At 44.5% G+C, this 19870-nt stretch overlaps 1 protein-coding gene across 1 annotated transcript in view; it reads left to right on the top strand.

Moving 5' to 3' along the window:
• TMEM132C (transmembrane protein 132C) overlaps positions 1-19870 on the top strand; it is a 401819-nt gene that overhangs the window by 339089 nt on the left and 42860 nt on the right. Inside the window, exon 6 of the mRNA XM_029571347.1 lies at positions 13790-13995. Within this exon, the coding sequence (XP_029427207.1) occupies positions 13790-13995 (206 nt within the window). The remainder of the gene's footprint in view (positions 1-13789; positions 13996-19870) is intronic.

Here is a 19870-nt window from a genome sequence, read left to right on the forward strand (position 1 = left end):
TTTAAACTCTGTCACAGTAGGAGAATGGCCTAGTGGTTAGAGCAGTGGGCTGAGAATGAAAAAAGCTCATGATTCAAATCCTGATTCCACTTCTGGTACTTCTTGTGATCCTGGGCAAGTCATTTCACTCGGTTGTCTCAGGCACAAAGAGACTGTAAGTCCTCTATGGCAAAGAAGTACATACTATGCCTGACTGCAACTCATCTTCAGCTCAGATTTGGAAAGCTGAGCAATTACATTTAAAATTCCAATCTCTTGGTTTCTAACTAGAAGGGTAATCCAGGTGTCTACCATCCTCTCAATAAAGTACCATTCCTTATATGAGCCAGTCTCCTCCTTCCCCCAACTGGAGCTGACTCTTCTCCAGCTCCCTGCTGTATGGATTACCACCACAACCCGGCTGTCTTCCTCCCTCCTTTATATCTTTAATGATGCGAGATATGACCAAAGTAACCTTCTGAATGCAGCATATGCTACAGCTTTTGTCGCATTGCATAGACAGCAAGGCAAGCATTTAAAGTGAGCAGCAGACACTGATGGATGGATTGTCAAACTTTCCCGAGAGCTTGATACATTCGTGCCATTCTTCAGGCAGCCTGTATCTCATAGGTGACATGTATAAATGTTCCCAAGCTCAAAAGATAATTTATTATGGTGGGGGGGGGAAGATTTTAACAATTGAAAAAGTTTGGGAAGTGTTGTCTCTGACTTCCAGATGTAAGAAGTACCAGTGGAAGAACACTAGCAGTGACTGCTTTCCTAATGAAGAATTTGTATTATCTGCACGGTGCTGTCAGATTACTTGGCGCTGCACAAGTTAATTCACATGTGTAAAAAAAAAACGATGCACCATCCCCTTCTTTCTTGGGAAAAACACAGCCTGAGCCTGCGCTCAGTATGAGGGACTGTGACGCAGCTGGAAGAGGAACTGGCAACTACACAATTACTAGCAAAGAAAAACTCCTTATCTTTCCTGCACTCTCTAGAGGGGGTTATTTGCAATGGAGAACCCGAGATCTTTACTCGGAATAAAAGGTGATGGACTACCAGCCAGCCGTGAGGTTCGCATCTGGGATGCCATTCTTCTGCTCTAACCCCTCTGCCACAGTGATGAGCATTGTGTTGGCTTGGCGAGATGGCACTAACTGAAATCTAACATTCTAACAATCCTTATAATTAGCAAATATTATTATAATACTTGAAATGTTTTCACATAGTTAGACATTCTGGACTACCTCCTTCACGTGTCTGTCTGTTTTGTAAATGTGGAGAGTTAGTTAACCTGAGAAACATAACATTACTAATACAGCTAAAGGCTTCTGTGCATCCTCATTATTCCTTCACTCTCTCAGAACAGCAGGATGCGCTTCCAGAAGATTTAACGTACAACAATTTAAATGATGCATAATGCCAAGAAGTCCTTGCCTAATAAAAAGGTCATTAAGAATTTGTACTTATTGTTCAAATGTAATTCTAGGCAATATTATTAGATATTACTAAGGCAGTTCAACTCATAAAGTATTCATTTAGGCATTATGTACCATGAATAAAATAAAAGTTGTCGTTTTCAAAAAATATTTGTAGGCCATAGGGAAAATCCTTGTAGACAGAGAATAGCTCATCCTTGGCGAGCTCGTCACGTGAACGCTGCAGGGGCTTCCATCCAGGGAGGAAAGGGGTGGGAAAGGTTGTCCAGAGATGGTGACTGCCAGGCATTAACATTTTCTGAATTACTCCACTAGAAAACCTCTTAGATCTGCCTGCAGAACAGCAGTTCCTCTTTGTAATGACTGTGGTGTGTGAGGCAACCCAACAAATCAGCATGGCTACTGATGTCTTGTCTATAGGTACTGAAACCTACAGATTTTTTTCTTTTATTGCAGTGGAGAAGCAGTTAGGTGTCTTACTGGCAATCTCTCCCTCTCTCTCTCTCTATAGATATATATATATATATATATATATATATATATATATATATATATATATATATATGTATACGGGCACCTAACTGCAAAGTTGTGACTATAAGCCTACCCAAAAGTGTAGCTTCAGACACAAGATATTCACACATGATGAGTTTGAAAATCAAGACGTTATGTGGATAAATGCACATGCATGCATTTAAGTGTAGCAAACTGCGGGTGTAAAATTAGGAGCATTCGCAGCATGCTGGCTGTGCATTTTTTACCTTTTGAAAATGCAAGGTACACATATACATCGAATGCACGTCCATGAAATCCCTCCTGGGCCACAGGTTATGAACTTACGCATTTACTTTTGGACAGCTGCAAATCCACTTGCCCACATATGGCTGACAAGCTAGTTGTCTCTATATTTACCTACCTAACAAGTGATTAAAGTGCCTAGATACTAAAAGTCGCAATAACATTTTTTTTAAGCAAGCAGTTGGTTAAAGCTAAAAGACTCCGTAACAGGCAATTCACTAAATTTTAAGGCATCTTTGAAAGCCTTAGATGTTAACACTAAGTAGGATATCATCTACATTTTATTTCTGGGTGAGCAGTAAATAGTATCTAGCTGCAATAGGGCTGTGTATAAGTAGCATATAAGACATTTTAAATAAATAGAACCAAGATGGATTAACGCGCATGCTCTAAACTGGATATGCACAGTCCTCTTATTCTCATGTTTCTACCTCCCTTGCCTTAAAACTGTATAAAAGTAATCCTGGCACATGGGGTTGCTAGTGCTGAGGACAAAAGCAGGAGAATATCTGGTCATGCGAAAGACAGGAAGAAACTTCCACAAGAGGAAAAACCCAACCAAAAGCACACATCTCATATGTCTTCCAAGGATGGTGAAGCACATAAAAGTGCAGAGGAAATGGAACAGAGATGCAATGGCATCATTCTGGAGGTTATGCCCCCACAGAATGCCAGACCCATACCCTGATAAGATATCCAGCCAGGAGGAGGAGGCCTGGCATCAGGTGCCTTGGCCAGCCCCAGCACATCCATCTCATTGATGCCAAGAAGGGAAATCTGCCCGCTCTGATTCCAGAGGGCACTGGCATCTGACTATCCCCCCTCTATGAGTATCCTGTAATGATGGGTCAGGGCAAGCCTTTCCTCTAGTGATGCCCTCTGAAGCTGCAGACCTGGCTGAGTCGGCAACAGCTTGGGAGGAGATGCAGCTGCAACCCGGGCTCATGAACGATGCAGTCCAGGAGAGTCTAAAAGATATGCAGACCCACAGGAAGCCCTCATTAGCCATTCAGTAAAACCCTTGAGCCTTGGACTCTATGGAGCGTACGCCAATATTTAAACACCAGTTAGGTACTAACTTTTTATTTGAAAAGACTTTTTCTTGATGTAAATAAACGTGGAAGTTCTTAAAAATGTGTGTCTCCTTCTCTTCCAAAGAGAAGTGCAGGAAGATGTGTAATATTGCAAGGGCTGATGGGTAAATGTTTACGGTGTCATCTCTTGTACACGAGCTTCAACTTTCAGCGCCAGTGCTTCCTGATAGCTCAGCCCTTTAAATTACATACAGGCTAAAATGCTACTACCTGGTTCCAGCCGTGCTAAATTTGTGGCTTTAGAGGTGAATTTTAAAAGCCTGACAGGGATGTGCAAAAAAGTCTGGCTCACGTGCACCAAGCGGATTTTAAAAGCCGCCGAGATGTGCCTGTATCTCCTGCAGCGTGCACATTGCAAAAGTTATAAAAAAAAAAAAAAGGGGGGGAGGGGGAATAGGTGTGGTCTGAGTGGGACATGAACCTAAGATGTGCGCATAAATCCTGATGCGACCCGGCGCATGCTGAAGCCCCCTGCTGCACAAGTTTACTTCTGCTGTGGATGCCGTGTAAATTAAAATTTAAAGAAAACCAGACAGATCTGGGGGTTTTAAGGGTCAGGGCTAACTGGGGGGAGTGAAGGCTATCAAACCGGGGGGGGGGGGGGGGAATTGGAGGACCTATCTCTTAACTGGGCAAACTGGGAACATGCACATGCGTGCGCCCAACTTAAAATTTTGGGCACATGTGCACACAACGAGACTGTTTTATAACATGCGCACATAGGCGTGTGTATGTTATGAAATGGCCGTGTACCTGGGCACGGACTGATGTATGCATGCAAATGTTTACCTGAGTGCCGGTTTGAAACTTACCGTCCCTGCACTGATGTGCTCGATCACGCATTGAAACTTACCATCCCTGTGAACACACGCTCAATCATGCATGGAGAAGAGCATGCCATGCTATTTCATGTGTGCTCATGTATTCCCAATTTGCATCCAGCATTTCTCCATCTTCATGTCCAAATAGATTAATTTTAGTACATCCAGGCTAACATCCTCTGAGGCTGGTTTTGCATCCATGATTGGGCCTTACAGGTGAATTTTAAAAGGAGTTACACGTGTAAATGTAATATACTATCATAGCAATTTTCAAAAGCCATTTGCCCGTGCAAAGTGCACTTGCATGTGAATTTCCAATGGGCAATTCAATGGCAGATATTATAGCAATTTTCAAAAATCTCCTTACATGGGCAAAGTGCATTCACACATTTGAAAATCAGACCCTTAGTGTGTACGTTAAACAGTCTTACTGTGCACACTAACCTTTAACGCCTCCCCCTCCCATAGTGGAAATTTGACATTCTGGCTGATGGCAAAACTTTCCAACACAAATGGCAACTTCACAGCTGATCTTTTTAAAAAAAGAAAGAAGACATTTATGCGGACTTGGGAAATATTTAGTAGCACATTAGCCGCGAAACATTAGTAACCTTGTGGAGGAGTGGAGCGTCTCTCCTAGTTGTGTAGTGCAATGTGGATTCCACCGTTCGTTCAGGCAGACGTTCAGGACGCAGAGCTTTTTTTTTTTCCCCTCTGTAAATCTTCCTTCAAGCTTTCAGATTTGTTTCGCTGTGTTTGCGTTATATCACACAGCTTCGTACAGCTGCGGCCTGATGTATTATCTCGTCAGGGAAAACAGATAGAGGAAGCAGCAGCTTTGACTGAACGTGAGACCACATAGCCTACTCTGTGGCTCCAGGGACAAAAGCAAAAAGAGTGCACCAGCTTTCTGAATCCTTCTTTTGGGGGAGAGGGGGGGTGGGGCTGGTCCCTCTCCTGCCTTTCACTTTCTTGATTCATGGGGAGTGGAGAGGTTGGAAGGGAATTACGCAATTTGAAATGTCTGGCTACTGCTTGTTTAATGTTTCTCTCCCCCACCTTCACCTCTGCTGGCTGCCAGCCTTTCAGGGCCAAGTGAGTTAATGGACGTGGGGATAAGACCCACAGCAACATCAAGGAGACGTTTCTGAGGTGTTCGGTGCTCCTTAGGGCTGCAGCTTTTTGTAAGTCTAGAACTGCACAATTAAAGCCTGGCCAGACAGATTGCACAGTGTAAATTAGCAGTCAGGGAACGGGGCAAGTAAAGTCTCTTGAACCCACAGGGCTCATAAACCTTAGGAGCTGCCCGATTAAAAGGTGCCTTGTCTGTCACTGCTGTCAGAAGGGACCATGTTTTAGGCCAGTTCCTGGAGGTGAAAGGCTATGGGAGGAGAGTACAACCTTAACAAGCTTAATGCACTCTCTGCTGTCTCTCTCTCTCTCTCTCTATCTTACTAAGTCCTCCTTGGCATTTAGCATTCAGATTTCACGCCATGTGGACCCCGAATGGCTTTTGATTCCAGTGCCCGGTGCTAGCAAGCAGGTTGAAATGAGCCCTAAATGCTACTGACATGAAATGTGTCTTTGCCCGCCGGCAATTTAAAGGGGATTTTTTTAGGTAATTTTTTTCAGACAGAAAACTGCTGAAGTGGCTCAACCGATCAACCTGACCCCCCCCCCCCCCTTTTCCCCAAGCTATGGGATGCTGCAGGACAGCAGCTGTCATTGTCCAGAGCAAATTGATGTCCTGAGCCAGAAGCGATCACATACTTCCCTGCTAGGTGGCACTTTGCACTGTCAGCTGGATCAAATGTGATTTATTACCATATGGAACCAGAGAAGCCACTCAATGTGGCCTTCACAGCCAAGGAAGTTATATAAGGAGAAGCAAAAAAAAAAAAAAAAAGCATGTGACATTTTGCTTATTTCTGCATTTTTTTTTTTAATTAAAAGAACTTAGAAAGTTCACGGGAGGAGATGCCGCATTGCACTTTAATAAAAAAAAAAAAAAAAATTAAACAAGTGCTGAATTAGCATCAGAAATGTTCACGGGAAAACAAAATGTCGCAGGCATCGCTCGCAGATTGTAGAGCGGAACATTTGCATTAAGGGTGATGAGAAGCCAGGAGTTTTCACTGTCTCTTACTCCTGGACGCGGGCGGGAGGGAGCAGGAAAAACCAGAAAAGAAAAGAAAATATTTTTGCACTAACGATGCTGTATGAATCTTTTTCATTTCGGTGCTGACGCTCCTGGTGCCTTGTCTACCAGCTACTGTCAATTTAGTAATTTAATTGCCGGGGGAAAAAGACGCTTCACTACGCTTGCTTGAAAGAACAGTGCATGTACTACTTTTCCTGTCAAACATCTAAATGATCCCTTCTTGAAATGTTACAAAGATAAAACAATTAAGTTAAAAAGCAGGCTGGGAGGCCTATAATTTGAGGAGCAAGTGAGTGTGTAGTGAGGAGTAAACAGAAAAAGCATTTCATGTCTTCCTCTCTCCCCTCCAGGGATGCCCATCCCTCTCCTAGAAAGTGCCCACAGATTTAAAAAAAAAAAAAAAAGTTTTTCCCATTCTCCTTTCTAGGATTCACTAGAAGAAAACTGAGGTCATATTCTTGTCTCTCTCTCTCTCTCTCTCTATATATATATATAATATATATTTCCCCATTTCCAGGCTCTTTTATGCAGGCCATGACGCACCTGCAGTGTGTAACAGCCTGCAGGAAATGTTGGTGAATGAATGCGCTGATTTTACAGTGCTGCTGATGAATTAGCAGATGCCTCGTGTTTTGGTCTTGCCTGAGGTGAGGTTCCTTCTGGGGACCTCCTTTGTACAGAAGATGATGGAGTGGAGGTATCAGGTTTCAAAGGTGGCTGGGGCTAACCTTCATGGAGAAGCCATGATACAGATCTAGAGGGGCAGTGATGGGACAAGGGGGGGGGAGGGAGCTCCTGCGGGTTTAACTAATAAGTATGGAAATAACTCTGTTCAAATACCAAGTGATAGGCAGTAAGGCAACCGGGTATTTAATGTGTTCCGATGTTTAATGTTCCACAATTACTGTTGGCTAAGTTAAATGCTCCCCACTACAATAATTCTTATTTTTCCAACAAGGAACCTTGATCTTGAAACCAAGAGTGTGCCTTTGCTTTAGATGATATAAATAAGGCAATGAAACATTTCCTTTCATTTCATGTCACTTGAAAGTGAAATGAAACGAAAAACCCGATGAACTTCCTTGGGATTTTTAGGTTTTGTTTAATAATGCAGCCCTGAGCCCCTGGCTCGATCTCCAGCCGTTGCTGCTGCAGGCCCCTCCCAGCACCACTGAAATAATTATCCCGGCCCTCCCAAGCTCTCTTCTATTCCCTCGTTCCACACACCCTCCAAGGGGTTCTGGTAGTCCAAGTGGGGCAGGAGTGCTTCCCAGGCCGCTCCTGCGCTCCTTGGGTCCCCAGTTGGAAAATGGCGCGGGCCGGCCATGCAGCATGCCAGCCTCAGGCCCAACCAGCACTGTTTCCCAACTGGGCCCCAGCGAGGCCGGAGCGATTGGGGATTGCTCGGGTGCCATTTGGATTACTAGAACCCCACAGATGAGGTAAGCTGCATCGGGGGGTGGGAGGCCCAGAGGTGGGGTTAAATGTATTATCTCAGCGGCACTGGGGAAAGGGGGTTTTCAGGAGATGGAGAAACCCGACCCCTTCCTTTGCTTTTGTTTGTTTTCTTTTTTTTTTTTTATTTCCCAGATTTTTTTTTTTCCATTTTGTGTTTATTTTGGTTCAAATAAATGAAACAAAATAAGAACATGGAAACATAAGAAATTACTATGCTGGGTCAGACCAAGGGTCCATCAAGCCCAGCATCCTGTCTCCAACAGTGGCCAATCCAGGCCACAAGAATCTGGCAAGTACCCAAACACTAAGAAGATCCCATGCTACTGATGCAATTAATAGCAGTGGCTATTCCCTAAGTCAGCTTGATTAATAGAAGTTAATGAACTTCTCCTCCAAGAACTTATCCAAACCTTTTTTAAACACAGCTTCACTAACTGCACTAACCACATCCTCTGGCAACAAATTCCAGAGTTTAATTGTGCGTTGAGTAAAAAAGAACTTTCTCCGATTAGTTCTAAATGTGCCCCATGCTAACTTCATGGAGTGCCCCCTAGTCTTTCTACTATCCGAAAGAGTAAATAACCGATTCACATCTACTCGTTCTAGACCTCTCATGATTTTAAACACCTCTATCATATCCCCCCTCAGTCGTCTCTTCTCCAAGCTGAAAATTCCTAACCTCTTCAGCCTTTCCTCATAGGGGAGCTGTTTCATCCCCTTTATCATTTTGGTCGCCCTTCTCTGTAGCTTTTCCATCACAACTATATCTTTTTTGAAATGCAGCAACTAGAATTGTACACAGTATTCAAGGAATGGTCTCACCATGGAGCGATACAGAGAAATTATGATATTTTCCGTTTTATTAACCATTCCCTTCCTAATAATTCCTGACATTCTGTTTGCTTTTTTGACTGCTGCCGCACACTGAGCCAACTATTTCAAAGTATTATCCACTATGATGCCTAAATCTCTTTCCTGGGTAGTAGCTCCTAATATGGAACCTAACATCGTGTAACTATAGCATGGGTTATTTTTCCCTATATGCAACACCTTGCACTTGTCTACATTAAATTTCATCTGCCATTTGGATGCCCAATTTTCCAGTCTCACAAGGTTCTCCTGCAATTTATCACAATCCACTTGTGATTTAACTACTCTGAATAATTTTGTTTCATCTGCAAATTTGATTATCTCACTCATTGTATTCCTCTCCAGATCATTTATAAATATATTGAAAAGCATCAGTCCAAGTATAGATCCCTGAGGCACTCCACTGTTTACCCTTTTCCACTGAGAAAATTGACCATTTAATCGTACTCTCTGTTTCCTGTCTTTTAATCAGTTTGTAATCCACGAAAGGATATCTCCTCCTACCCCTGACTTTTTAGTTTTCCTAGAAGCCTCTCATGAGGAACTTTGTCAAACGCCTTCTGAAAATCCAAATACACTACTTCTACCGATTCACCTTTTTATCCACATGTTTATTAACCCCTTCAAAAAAATGAAGCAGATTTGTGAGGCAAGACATTCTTTGGGTAAATCCAAGCTGTGTTCTATTAAACCATGTCTTTCTATATGCTCTGCGATTTTGATCTTTAGAATAGTTTCCACTATTTTTCCCGGCACTGAAGTCAGGCTCACCAGTCTAGTTTCCCGGATCTCCCTTGGAGCCCTTTTTAAATATTGGGGTTACATTGGCCACCCTCCAGTCTTCAGGTACAATGGATGTTTTTAAGTATCAATTGAAATGAAAAAATCCAACAAAACAAAACTGTTTACATGCACACCCCTAAAAGAAATGACAACCAGTCTGAGAAGAACAGGTGTCAGGTTGGCAGCTTATTTCTTTGTTATTTTACTTCTTGACTGCCAATGCCTGCAAGTTCTCTGCTGGGAGAAGCGACACAGAGTGAAGGGATAGGACAAGGTAATTCCATTTCTTACCCCCTCCCATTCTCCTCCATGGCTTTTTCTTCTGTGGTAGGCTGGTCTTTAATAATGTGAAACACGGGCTGTATACGTGTTAGTTTGGGAATGAGAGAAAGCAAATACATTTTTTTTTATTGTAAAAGGAATATAAATATCATGCAACATATGAAATAGGCTGATATAAGTTTCTGGTTTATTCTGTTTTGAAAGGGCCAGCTAGCTGATTTCATTTATTTATTTGTTTCGGGTTATGCCCACCTGTCCAGAAAATGCCCAAGGCGAGTAATAATAACATATACGAGGTCGTACAATATCCTGAAAACATATTCGTATAATGCAACAAAGGTTGGTATATCGCTAGGAAAGATGGCTGCCTACTAATTAGCTAAGAAGGCCATTTTCACAAAGGGATGAACAGTGCGTGTGCGTCTACCTGTGTGGAAAAGTAGGTGGGCTCGGAGGAGGCGTTGGGGTAGGGGGGGAGGCAGCAGCACATGGTTTATGCATTTTTAGAACTAGACGCATTGCTTCGAAGGGGAAAAGTATCTGCAGAAAAAGTGAGAGTGGGGACTTCTTCCTGGGCAGCTTCCAAAGGGAAGAATCAGGATGTGCATTCTTTCCCTACGAGGATCGGGGCAAAGTCCACATGTAAAACGTACCCAAGGACTTTGCGGTGTCCTGTAGCTTTTTGAACAATGCCCCTAAATAATTTTACCAGCATGACCTGTTGCTGTCCACAGCCAATATACAGTTCACGTATTTCTGGTATATCAGAGGTTCTAGTGCATGGATTTAGGGTTAATGGCTTTTTCCATGAGAGCAAGCTAGAAATGTTTGCTTGTGATACTGATTTCTTGCCAGTATTCAATATTGACTTTTATCTCTTGTGACAGCAGGTGGCTACCAGCTGCTTCCTTGGTTGAGATAGTAAAAAGAAACTGAGCACAAAAATTTTTTTTTCAGCTCTATTAGGGAGGCTCTGCTTACAAGGGAAAGTTATTGAAATTACAATTAGACTCTTGACATACTGACTTTTCTTGGTGTGGAGAGAATTTTCTCTTTAGCTAATGTGTAGCCTACCTTCGACGTAAATGTTTCCAGCAAGGCTGAAATACTTTATTTTACCTTAATATACTGCTTTTTCTGGCACATCAGAGCAGCATAAAACATTATGTGTAATGTAAATGTGCAATAAAAGCAAGCCACAGTAGACATACCCCCAACACCATAATCAGGGTACAATCAATCCCCCTCAGCTCCAAATAATAAAGTCATCTAAACCAAACCCGCCCCTGAATAGCACCAGAGCCTGCCACCGTGAGTACAGGCCACCCACCCAAGCCAATCCTTCACCTTATACAAGCTACAGCAGAAGATTGCTTCCAAACCATAGAGCAGCCCACAGGCTGGTGTTCTGGCAGATGTTCATGGAACAACTGTGGTACTGCTCTCTGCGCAGTATTTTGAAAGATATCAAGAATTTTTTGCCACAATGTATGCAGCTTCTTCTCTTGTGCTGGTGCTATTGCTTCATGGCCTAGCATCAGGAGATATTCAGAGTTTGTGCAGTCTCAATGATGAAGGCTAAATGCCTTAGTGCACGCAAGAAATCCAGCATTCATAATAAACAATTTTCCAATGGTTTGGGTTTTTTGGTTTTTTTTGCTAATCTGGAATGCCTAAGAAGAAAAGGAAGAGTTTTTAAACTAGCATACAATTCTTTTACTAGATATGGACAGGTCCATGTGATCACCATTTAACAACCAATTTGCTCCATTTGTATGCAGGGATCTGATGTAGTTTCAGGATTAGTCCCTCTGCTTCATACACTCAAGCTGTAGAGAAAATTAAAATTATATGTTAAACACTTTTCCTAGTGCATCATTTCATAAACCATGCTATTTACAGTATGTTTGCTCAAGCTGTTCCCTAAATGTTCTGGGCTGCCGCAGCATTAGAAGACAAGATGTGGTTGAGAGCTACCAGGGCGTCTAGATTGGATGTGCACTGTGCAGCTGAAAATTACATTGCTTTAGTTATCCGAGGATGTCGAAGATACCCAGCTGTGTCACTCACTCGATGACTCTCACTTTTCAATATCTTTGTTTGATCAACAGCATTTGAATAATAAAAAAAAAAAAGGGTCATACTTCTGAAAGCAAACAGACCAGATGACGGTATAAATTGATTTTCAGAGGGGAGAGAAGGGGGTGGGGAACAGGCACATTAATATCACTTAGCATATTCAGTACAGGGAATGCACTGGATTCCTGAGGAAAAAATAATAGGAATTGACAATTTCTGTTGAGTTTGCTGTTAATTCCTCCAGACATGCCGGCTCACTTAGCAATGCAACAGCTCCCACTGCAAGCCACTTAATGTATGATTAATGTGCCACAGGATTTCCCAAGACAGTTATGACACCTTTAGGAATGGATATGACAATGACTTTATCACACAGAGCCACTTCATACCATCTGCATTCCTCTTCATGATTTATACATCCTGGAGTGGGTTTTTATTCCCTCCCCCCAGCACTCAGGAAGGTAATAAATGAGAGAAGTCAATGATCTGTAAATTACAACATTGATTAAAGAAGTGATTACTGGTATAACTCTAATATGACAATACTAATCCGCGTTTATATTTCAGGATGGTATTTACATGCTAATGACAAATTACTGCATTGTTTAAATTTCCATTCGAACGTTAATCAAAGCGCGCATATTCTAAGCGCTGCCTTCGTATTGAAGAGAAAATTGATCTGACTTCCCTTTTGAGCGCAGCACGTGAATTATGATCAGCCTTGCCGCTGTTGTCATTTTGTAACTGATGAGGGACTTTGATGAGCTGAAGACAGAAATTAGCAATGATGCTCTGTCCATATCTAACTAACTTTGGTTTTTCTGCTAAGCTGGGAAGTTGTGGTGGTGGTGGTGCTGGTGGGGGGGGGGAGGGGGTTATCCTAATAAAACGTCCATAGAGATGTGAGCTGCCAGTTGCTTATTGCATAACTAATAGAAGGATAAGTTGGCAAATTGCCATCCTTAAGGCGATCCAGAGCTGGGTACTTAATTGTTTTCATTGTGCTTTTCATTTTATGTTATTTTGTTTTTACTTATTTTCATTTTGTTTATGGTTTATTTGGTTTCATTTATTTGAAACAGAATAAACAAAAAATCAAAATAAAAGAAAACAATATGAAATGAAAGGAAGAAGCTGTGGTCAAGACTCCCCTCCCCCCCCCAAAAAAAAAAAAACAGCACTGGCACTGCTAAAACTTTTAACAATAAATCTTCAACCACCATCCGGACCTGCCAGGTTCTTGTGGCCTGGTTTGGCCTCTGTTGGAAACAGGATGCTGGGCTTGATGGACCCTTGGTCTGACCCAGCATGGCAATTTCTTATGTTCTTAACCTCTTCCCCACCTGCCCCAGATCCATATTACCCCATCAGTGGGTCTTGAGAAATCCAAATGGGACACGAGCAATCTCTAGGCACTCCTGCCCTGCTAGCTCCTTATTCCAAAATGTTGCCGGCCACAGATGCAGAAAGCGCAACTTTTAAATATCAGCCGAGTGGGAGCAAGAATGCTTGGGGAATCTCTTCTACCCCATTTCAATTTCTTAAGACCCACTTGCTGGGTAAAATGGGTCTTCGGTGGCTGGGGGTAGGGTGCGGGCAGGCCTGGGGTGTGGGGTTAATTTTTTACTTTTTGCAGTGATGATGCTGTTTTGTTTCTGCAGGGAGGAGGGGGAGAGGGCTGGGGCTGATGGCTGCTTTGGAAAACCAAAGAAAATGAATGAGATTTTGGGTTTTTTTTCTTTGGTTCATTTTTAAATTCCATTGAAATTTCCTCTTTTGTGTCAAACAAAAGCAAATCCCCAATAGGCACCTACAGCACAATCACCCCTCCAGAGTCAGTGAAGGACTCTCATTTCTTGTCCATGTTTCCAAAAGAAATGCATTGCTTTTTATTTGGTCTTCCAGATGTCAGATTTATGGATTTATTTTGGTTTTCTTGAGAAACATCCTTTCTTTCTTCCCCGCCTCTCCCCCCCAGAGGAGACGTAACCGGTCATTTCTGTGTCTCTCTTTGAGGTTTCTGACAGGTGTGACTATGTTTTTGTGAACGGGAAAGAAATGAAAGGCAAAGTGAATGCGCAGGTGACCTTCACATACCAGTACCTGAGTGCACCCCTGGAAATAACCATCTGGGTCCCCCGACTTCCTCTCCAGATCGAGATCTCTGACACCGAGCTGAGCCAAATCAAAGGCTGGAGAGTCCCCATTGTTTCTAACAAGAGGTTGGTTCTCTTTCTTCCCAGGAAGAGTTAAGGTTGAACAGATTGTGTTGGCTTTGCAAAGGCAAATAATTTTGATTGAATGGTTTTAGAACTGTAATGTTCCTAATTAGAGAGAGGCAATCCAGCCTAGGTTAAATCTCAAACACATCTGAAACTGTAGGGACAAAGAGATTGGGATGATTGGAGTCAAACTAGGACAAAGAGTAAATCTGTGTAGGTAACTGCAGACATGCAAGGCTAGGCAGATTCTCTCCATATTATCCTGCTTTTGATCCTTTTTTTTTTTACTTAGTTAAGGTGAAAAGATTCAGAGGTTCCCACTTATGTTAGAAGAATTCAAAGGTATTTACTGTCTTTGAATGCTTTCAGTAGTTCAGACCTGCAAGTGTTCCAATAAGTCCAAACAACTTTGAGAAAATCCAGATATTTATTTAGTAAATCTGTGTAGGTTGTATGGAAGGGGTAAAGGAATTGTCACATGGTCCCCAAGCCTTTAGGTCTCTGATTCAGAGCTTGCTCAGGATGCAGGTGACCTAGAGTTACTGTTGGTTGAAAGCAATTCACTGGCTACTATGCAGTGAACCGATGGTCTCAGTCCAGTTCCCAATGGGCAAATGTCCACATTCCTATAACTCACCATCATAATTTGCCACCACTGTTGGCAGTCTCAACAGGTAGATCTCCCCTCAAAATAGTCTCCTCCAGAAGAGCGAAGGAGGTCCTTGCCAGAGGACTTATCCTTCCCAGGTTTTGTGCAGGTAATAGCAGAAGCCATTCCATTTCAGTTGTTGATGGTGGAAGATGCCAGACACGAGATGCTGGAGATCCTCCAGTTTGTGGAGCCTCCTAAGCAAATCATGACAGTCCCAGTGCACAATATCCTTAAGGAGGTCCTGTTAACAGGAAGATAGAGAGGGTCTACCTTGTCCAGAAGGCTACCAGATTTGATAAGCGTCGGCTCCCTCACCAATTGGTGGTCATCAAATCTGCCCTCAAGAGGGCCAAGCACGCTCGGATCCATTCCTCAGCACCCCTGGGGAAGGAGCACAGAGTGTTAGACACTCTTGGGAGGAAAGTATTCCAGGCAGCCATGCATCGCCTCCTACATGAGCCAATACTGGCGGGACCTCTGAAAGCAGGTGCAGAAGATAGCCGAGCAGCTTCCTCAGCAGCAGCATGACTCCCTCTAGTAGCTGGTGTAGAAGGGCTTGGAGTGCAAAAAAAATGAGGTCTGGGTGATCTATGATGTTTTCAAAATGGCAGCGAGGGCCTCTGTAGCAGGAATCAGCACCCACAGAAGGCATGTTTGCGGGCCTCGGATCTCCATCCAGAGGTTCAAGAATGGTTCACTGACATGCCGTGTACTGGGGAGAATCTCTTTGGAGATAGGGTGAGGAATGCGGTAGCCTAATTATGGAACCACCGAGAGACCCTCCAACAGCTCTCCGATGGCACTCCAGATCTGTCATCCTCATCCAAGAGGCAGGGGCAGAGGAAGTATTTCTATCACCAGAGGAGGTACTATCCTCCGCCCCCTCACTTCCATCAGCATCATGTGAGCTCTCTGGCCGCCCCAAGCAGCAGACAGCTCCTAAGCCCCAGCCAGTGTCTCAGTCAACTCCTGAGATGGGGTTTTGACTGGATTGGAGGGAGCATAAGCCAGTTACCTGTACCCAAGACACTGGATCCCCCAGTCGGGAGCAGGCTGTGGTTCTTCACGGACCGGTGGCCCAGTATAATCTTGGACCAGTGGGTTCTGTCCATTGTCTGTCAGGGGTACCACTTAAACCTATTGGGTTTCCTTCCAAATTGCCCTCTGTGCCCATTTTGGGGGCTGGTAGCACATCAGGAAGTACTGCTTGTGGAGCTCTCCACCCTCTTAACGGCCAGGGCGGTTGAGCCTGTTCCACCAAGTCAGAGAGGGAGGGGATTCTACTCCAGGTATTTCCTAATTCCTAAGAAAATAGGAGGACTCTGTCCCATCCTAGACCTAAGGGCCTTGAACAAGGTTCTAAAAAAAGAAAAGTTCAAGATGGTTTCCCTGGACACCTTGATGGGTGCCCACCTGGGACTGGCTATGCTCCCTTGATCTAAAGGACACGTACACCCATGTCAACATCTTCCCAGGTCACAGGAAGTACCTCCAATTCGTGATGGGGAAACAGTACTTCCAGTACAGAGTGTTGCCATTTGGGCTAGCATCAGCCCCACATGTCTTCACAAAATGCCTGGCCATGGTGGTGGTGCACCTTCACAGGCTGGGAGTGCATGTCTTCCTCTATATGGATGATTGGCTGGTCAGGAGTACATCTCAGGCAGAGGCCATTCAGTCCATGCACTTCACCATTCGGGTGCTGGAGTCACTAGGGTTCGACATCAACTACCCAAAGTTCCATCTCAGTCCATCACTTCAATTGGATTTTATAGGAGCCCTGCTAGACATGGCTCAGGAAAAAGGCTTCAGGCCTCGTTCACGGGCTGTCACCCTGGCATCCATTTAGCAGAGATCCAGCAGGTGTCAGCAAGGCACATGTTGAGATTGTTGGGCCACATGGCCGCAACCTTCCATGTCACTCCCTTGGTACGTATACATGTGTAGAGCCCAATGGATCCTGAGGTCACAGTTGGGCCAAGCCATGCAGAGCCTCCAGGTTTGCATCCATCTCTCCAGGACTCTTGTCCTGGTGGCGGGTACTCTCCAATCTGGAACAAGGGAGCTCTTTCGGAGTCTTCCTACATAAATTGTCCTAACCACGGACGCATCCACCCTGGGATGGGGAGCTCATGTAGAAGGGCTCCACACCCAGGGTCTCTGGTCCACTCAGGAAAGCTGTTGCCAGATCAACTTCCTGGAGCTCCAGGCAATCAGGTCTTCAGAGGTCGGCTATCTAACAAAGTTGTCCTGATCCAAACAGACAACCAGATAGCGATGAGGTATGTCAACAAGCAGGGAGGTACAGGATCAATCCTCCTCTATCAAGAAGCGGTCCAGATTTGGTCGTGGGCCTTGTCCCACAGGATGGTGCTCAGGGCAATCTATCTGGCAGGTATGGAGAACATGGTGGCGGACAGACTGAGTCATTACTTTAGACCCCACAAATGATCCCTGAGCCAAGAGGTAGCGAATCGGATCTTCTGCCTCTGGGGGAGCCCAGCATAGATCTTTTTGCCTCCCCCTAGAACAGGGGGGAGTCCCTGAACCAGCTTTGGATGCCCTTGCCTGTCATTGGGGCAGGGTCTTCTGCACATATCCTCCAATTCCTTTACTGGCGAAGACAATCTTGAAGCTTCATGAGGACAGAGGGTCTATGATCCTCATAGCCCCCCTGTCTTCATGAAGCAGGAGACAACTGGTTTCCACTCCCACAGGAGTTATCTATCCAGAAACTGATCAGTCTGGGGACTTCCCCCAGATCTCATCATGCAGGATCGAGGGAGGTTGTGGCATTCCAACCTCCAGGCCCTATCGCTCACAGCCTGGATATTGAGAGGTTGATCCTGCAAGCACTCGATCCTCTCAGAGGATGTGTCTCATGTCTTAATGGCTTCTAGAAAGGCTTCCACTAGAAAGTCCTATGGACTGACGTGGAGGAGCTTTTCCATGCAGTGTGAGCAGAAGGCCCTAGATCCATTCTCTTACCCCACACAAAAACTGCTTGATTAGCTTCTACACCTCTCAGAGTCTGGCTTTAAAACCAACTCTGTTAAGGGCCATCTGAGTGCAATTGGCACATACCACCATGATGTAGATGGTACACCCATCTCTATATAGCCTTTGGTTGTACATTTTATGCAGGGCCTGCTTCAGTTGAATCTTGGGACCTCAACGTGGTACCAGCTCAACTAATGAAAGCTCCTTTTGAACTGCTGAGCACTTATGACATGAAGAACCTGATGTGGAAGGTCATATTTTTGGTGGTGGTCACTTTAGCGCACAGGGTCAGTGAGCTCCAGGTCTTAGTGACTTATCCACCTTATACTAAATTTTATCAAGACAGGGTGGTCTTGCACAGACACCCTAAGTTCCTGCCTAAGGTGGTGATGGACTTCCATCTTAACCAGTCTATTGTCCTGCCAACTTTCTTTCCCAGGCCCCATTCGCACCAAGGCGAACGAGCACTACATGATTTGGAATGCAAGTGAGCCTTAGCTTTCTATCTGGAATGGACAGAAGCCCATAGACAGTCCACCCAACTTTTTATTTCTTTTGATAACAATAGGTTGGGAGTTGCTGTTGCCAAACAGACACTATCCGATTGGCTAGCAAATTGCATCTCTTTCTGTTATGCCCAGGCAAGACTGCATCTTTGAGGATCGTGTCAAGGTTCATTCTGTCAGAGCCATGTCAATGGCAGTGGCCCACTTGTGAGCAGTCCCTGTGGAGATCTGCAAGGCTGTGTCATGAATGTTATGCGTGCCATCCGCAGCAGACCCATGGCACGATCCCCTCACCTTTCTACCCTGACTCAAGCCTGTTCCTCAATGCCTCTCCAGCTTACTCCCTGGACTTAGTCTATTCAGGCTTTGGCCTGCTCTTGGTTGGGCGTCCCCTGTCTGCCTACGTTCCTTTGGCGCCCGAGTCTCCAGGACACTACCTTGTCCAGTGTAAGACTGTGCCGTCTCTCACCTGCTGTCTCTGGGTTGAACACAATCTCTACATCAACTACATACAGAGGCCCACCTAAGTCCAGCCGGCCCCGGCACCCAAAGGCTCAACCTGCGGGGAACGAGGGCTGGTATTGGTGAAGCTTCAGCCGGCCTTTGTCCATCAGCTCACTCCACCTGCCGACGGTGGGGACCCATAGGTCCCTACCTACGGGTTGTGTCATCCCCACCTCGGCCCAAGGGTCCACCTCAGGCGCAACAGGTTGCAAAGGCCATAGACTCGGTGGAGCCACATGCCCTCCAGGCCATCCCTGGCCTGGCATCCAAGGTACAAGAACAGCAGCAGTTCCTTGAGGCACTGGCCTCCATTGATCGTCTTCACGACCGGCTTGATGCCCTCACCAGCAATCCGGTTCCTATACTGGCTCCTCCTCATCCACAGCTATCATCGTCAATGCCTCTAGCCCTGCTGGCTCTACAGCGCCCCCACTCTTCAACGGTGACTCCAAGCTCTGCAGAGGGTTTATCAACCAATGCTATATGCAATTCGCTCTGCAGCCTTCCGTCTTCCAAGAAGAATTAACAAGGTCACCTTTATCCTGTCTCGTCTAGAAGGGAAGGTGCTGGCCTGGGCTTCACCCTTATGGGAACGATCGGACTCACTCCTAAGGGAGTTGTCTCAGTTCGTGGCTATGTTTTGACTGACCTTTGATGATCCTGGGCAACATGCCGTGGCAATCACCAGCCTGTTACACCTTTGTCAAGGTCAAAGAAGTCTTTTTGACCAAACCATTGAGTTTTGGACTTTGGCTTCTGAGCTCACCTGGCAGGAAGACAGCCTACGAGCTATCTACCTGAATGGACTTTCTTCGCAGCTAAAGGATGAGTTGGCTGCAAGGGAGCTCCCTTCCTCCCTCGAGGACCTTATAGACTTAACACTGCACAAAAGGGAACAGTTAGTATCCAATTAAAGTCCATGCAAAGCTAACTGTCTAAAACGATCATGTTGCCTCTTTTTTTTAATCGCTGTTAAAATTTTACTTTATTCATAATTCATGTAAATTTTTATTTTTGTATTTTTGTACATTTATAATTCAGAGACAAAGAACTGGTAAAAGGGGTCTGAATGACCTCTAATTTTCAAACCAGTAAGTTCAATCACTGGTCTTTATTGTCTCCTATTTTTAATTTAATGTAAAAATACACTTGTTTCAGACTTTTTTTTTTAAGAGTCTTTATGTTGCGGAGTATCCCGTCTGACAGAAACGCC

This window comes from Rhinatrema bivittatum, chromosome 11 (assembly GCF_901001135.1).
Source record: "Rhinatrema bivittatum chromosome 11, aRhiBiv1.1, whole genome shotgun sequence".
In the NCBI taxonomy this organism is placed as follows: domain Eukaryota; kingdom Metazoa; phylum Chordata; class Amphibia; order Gymnophiona; family Rhinatrematidae; genus Rhinatrema; species Rhinatrema bivittatum.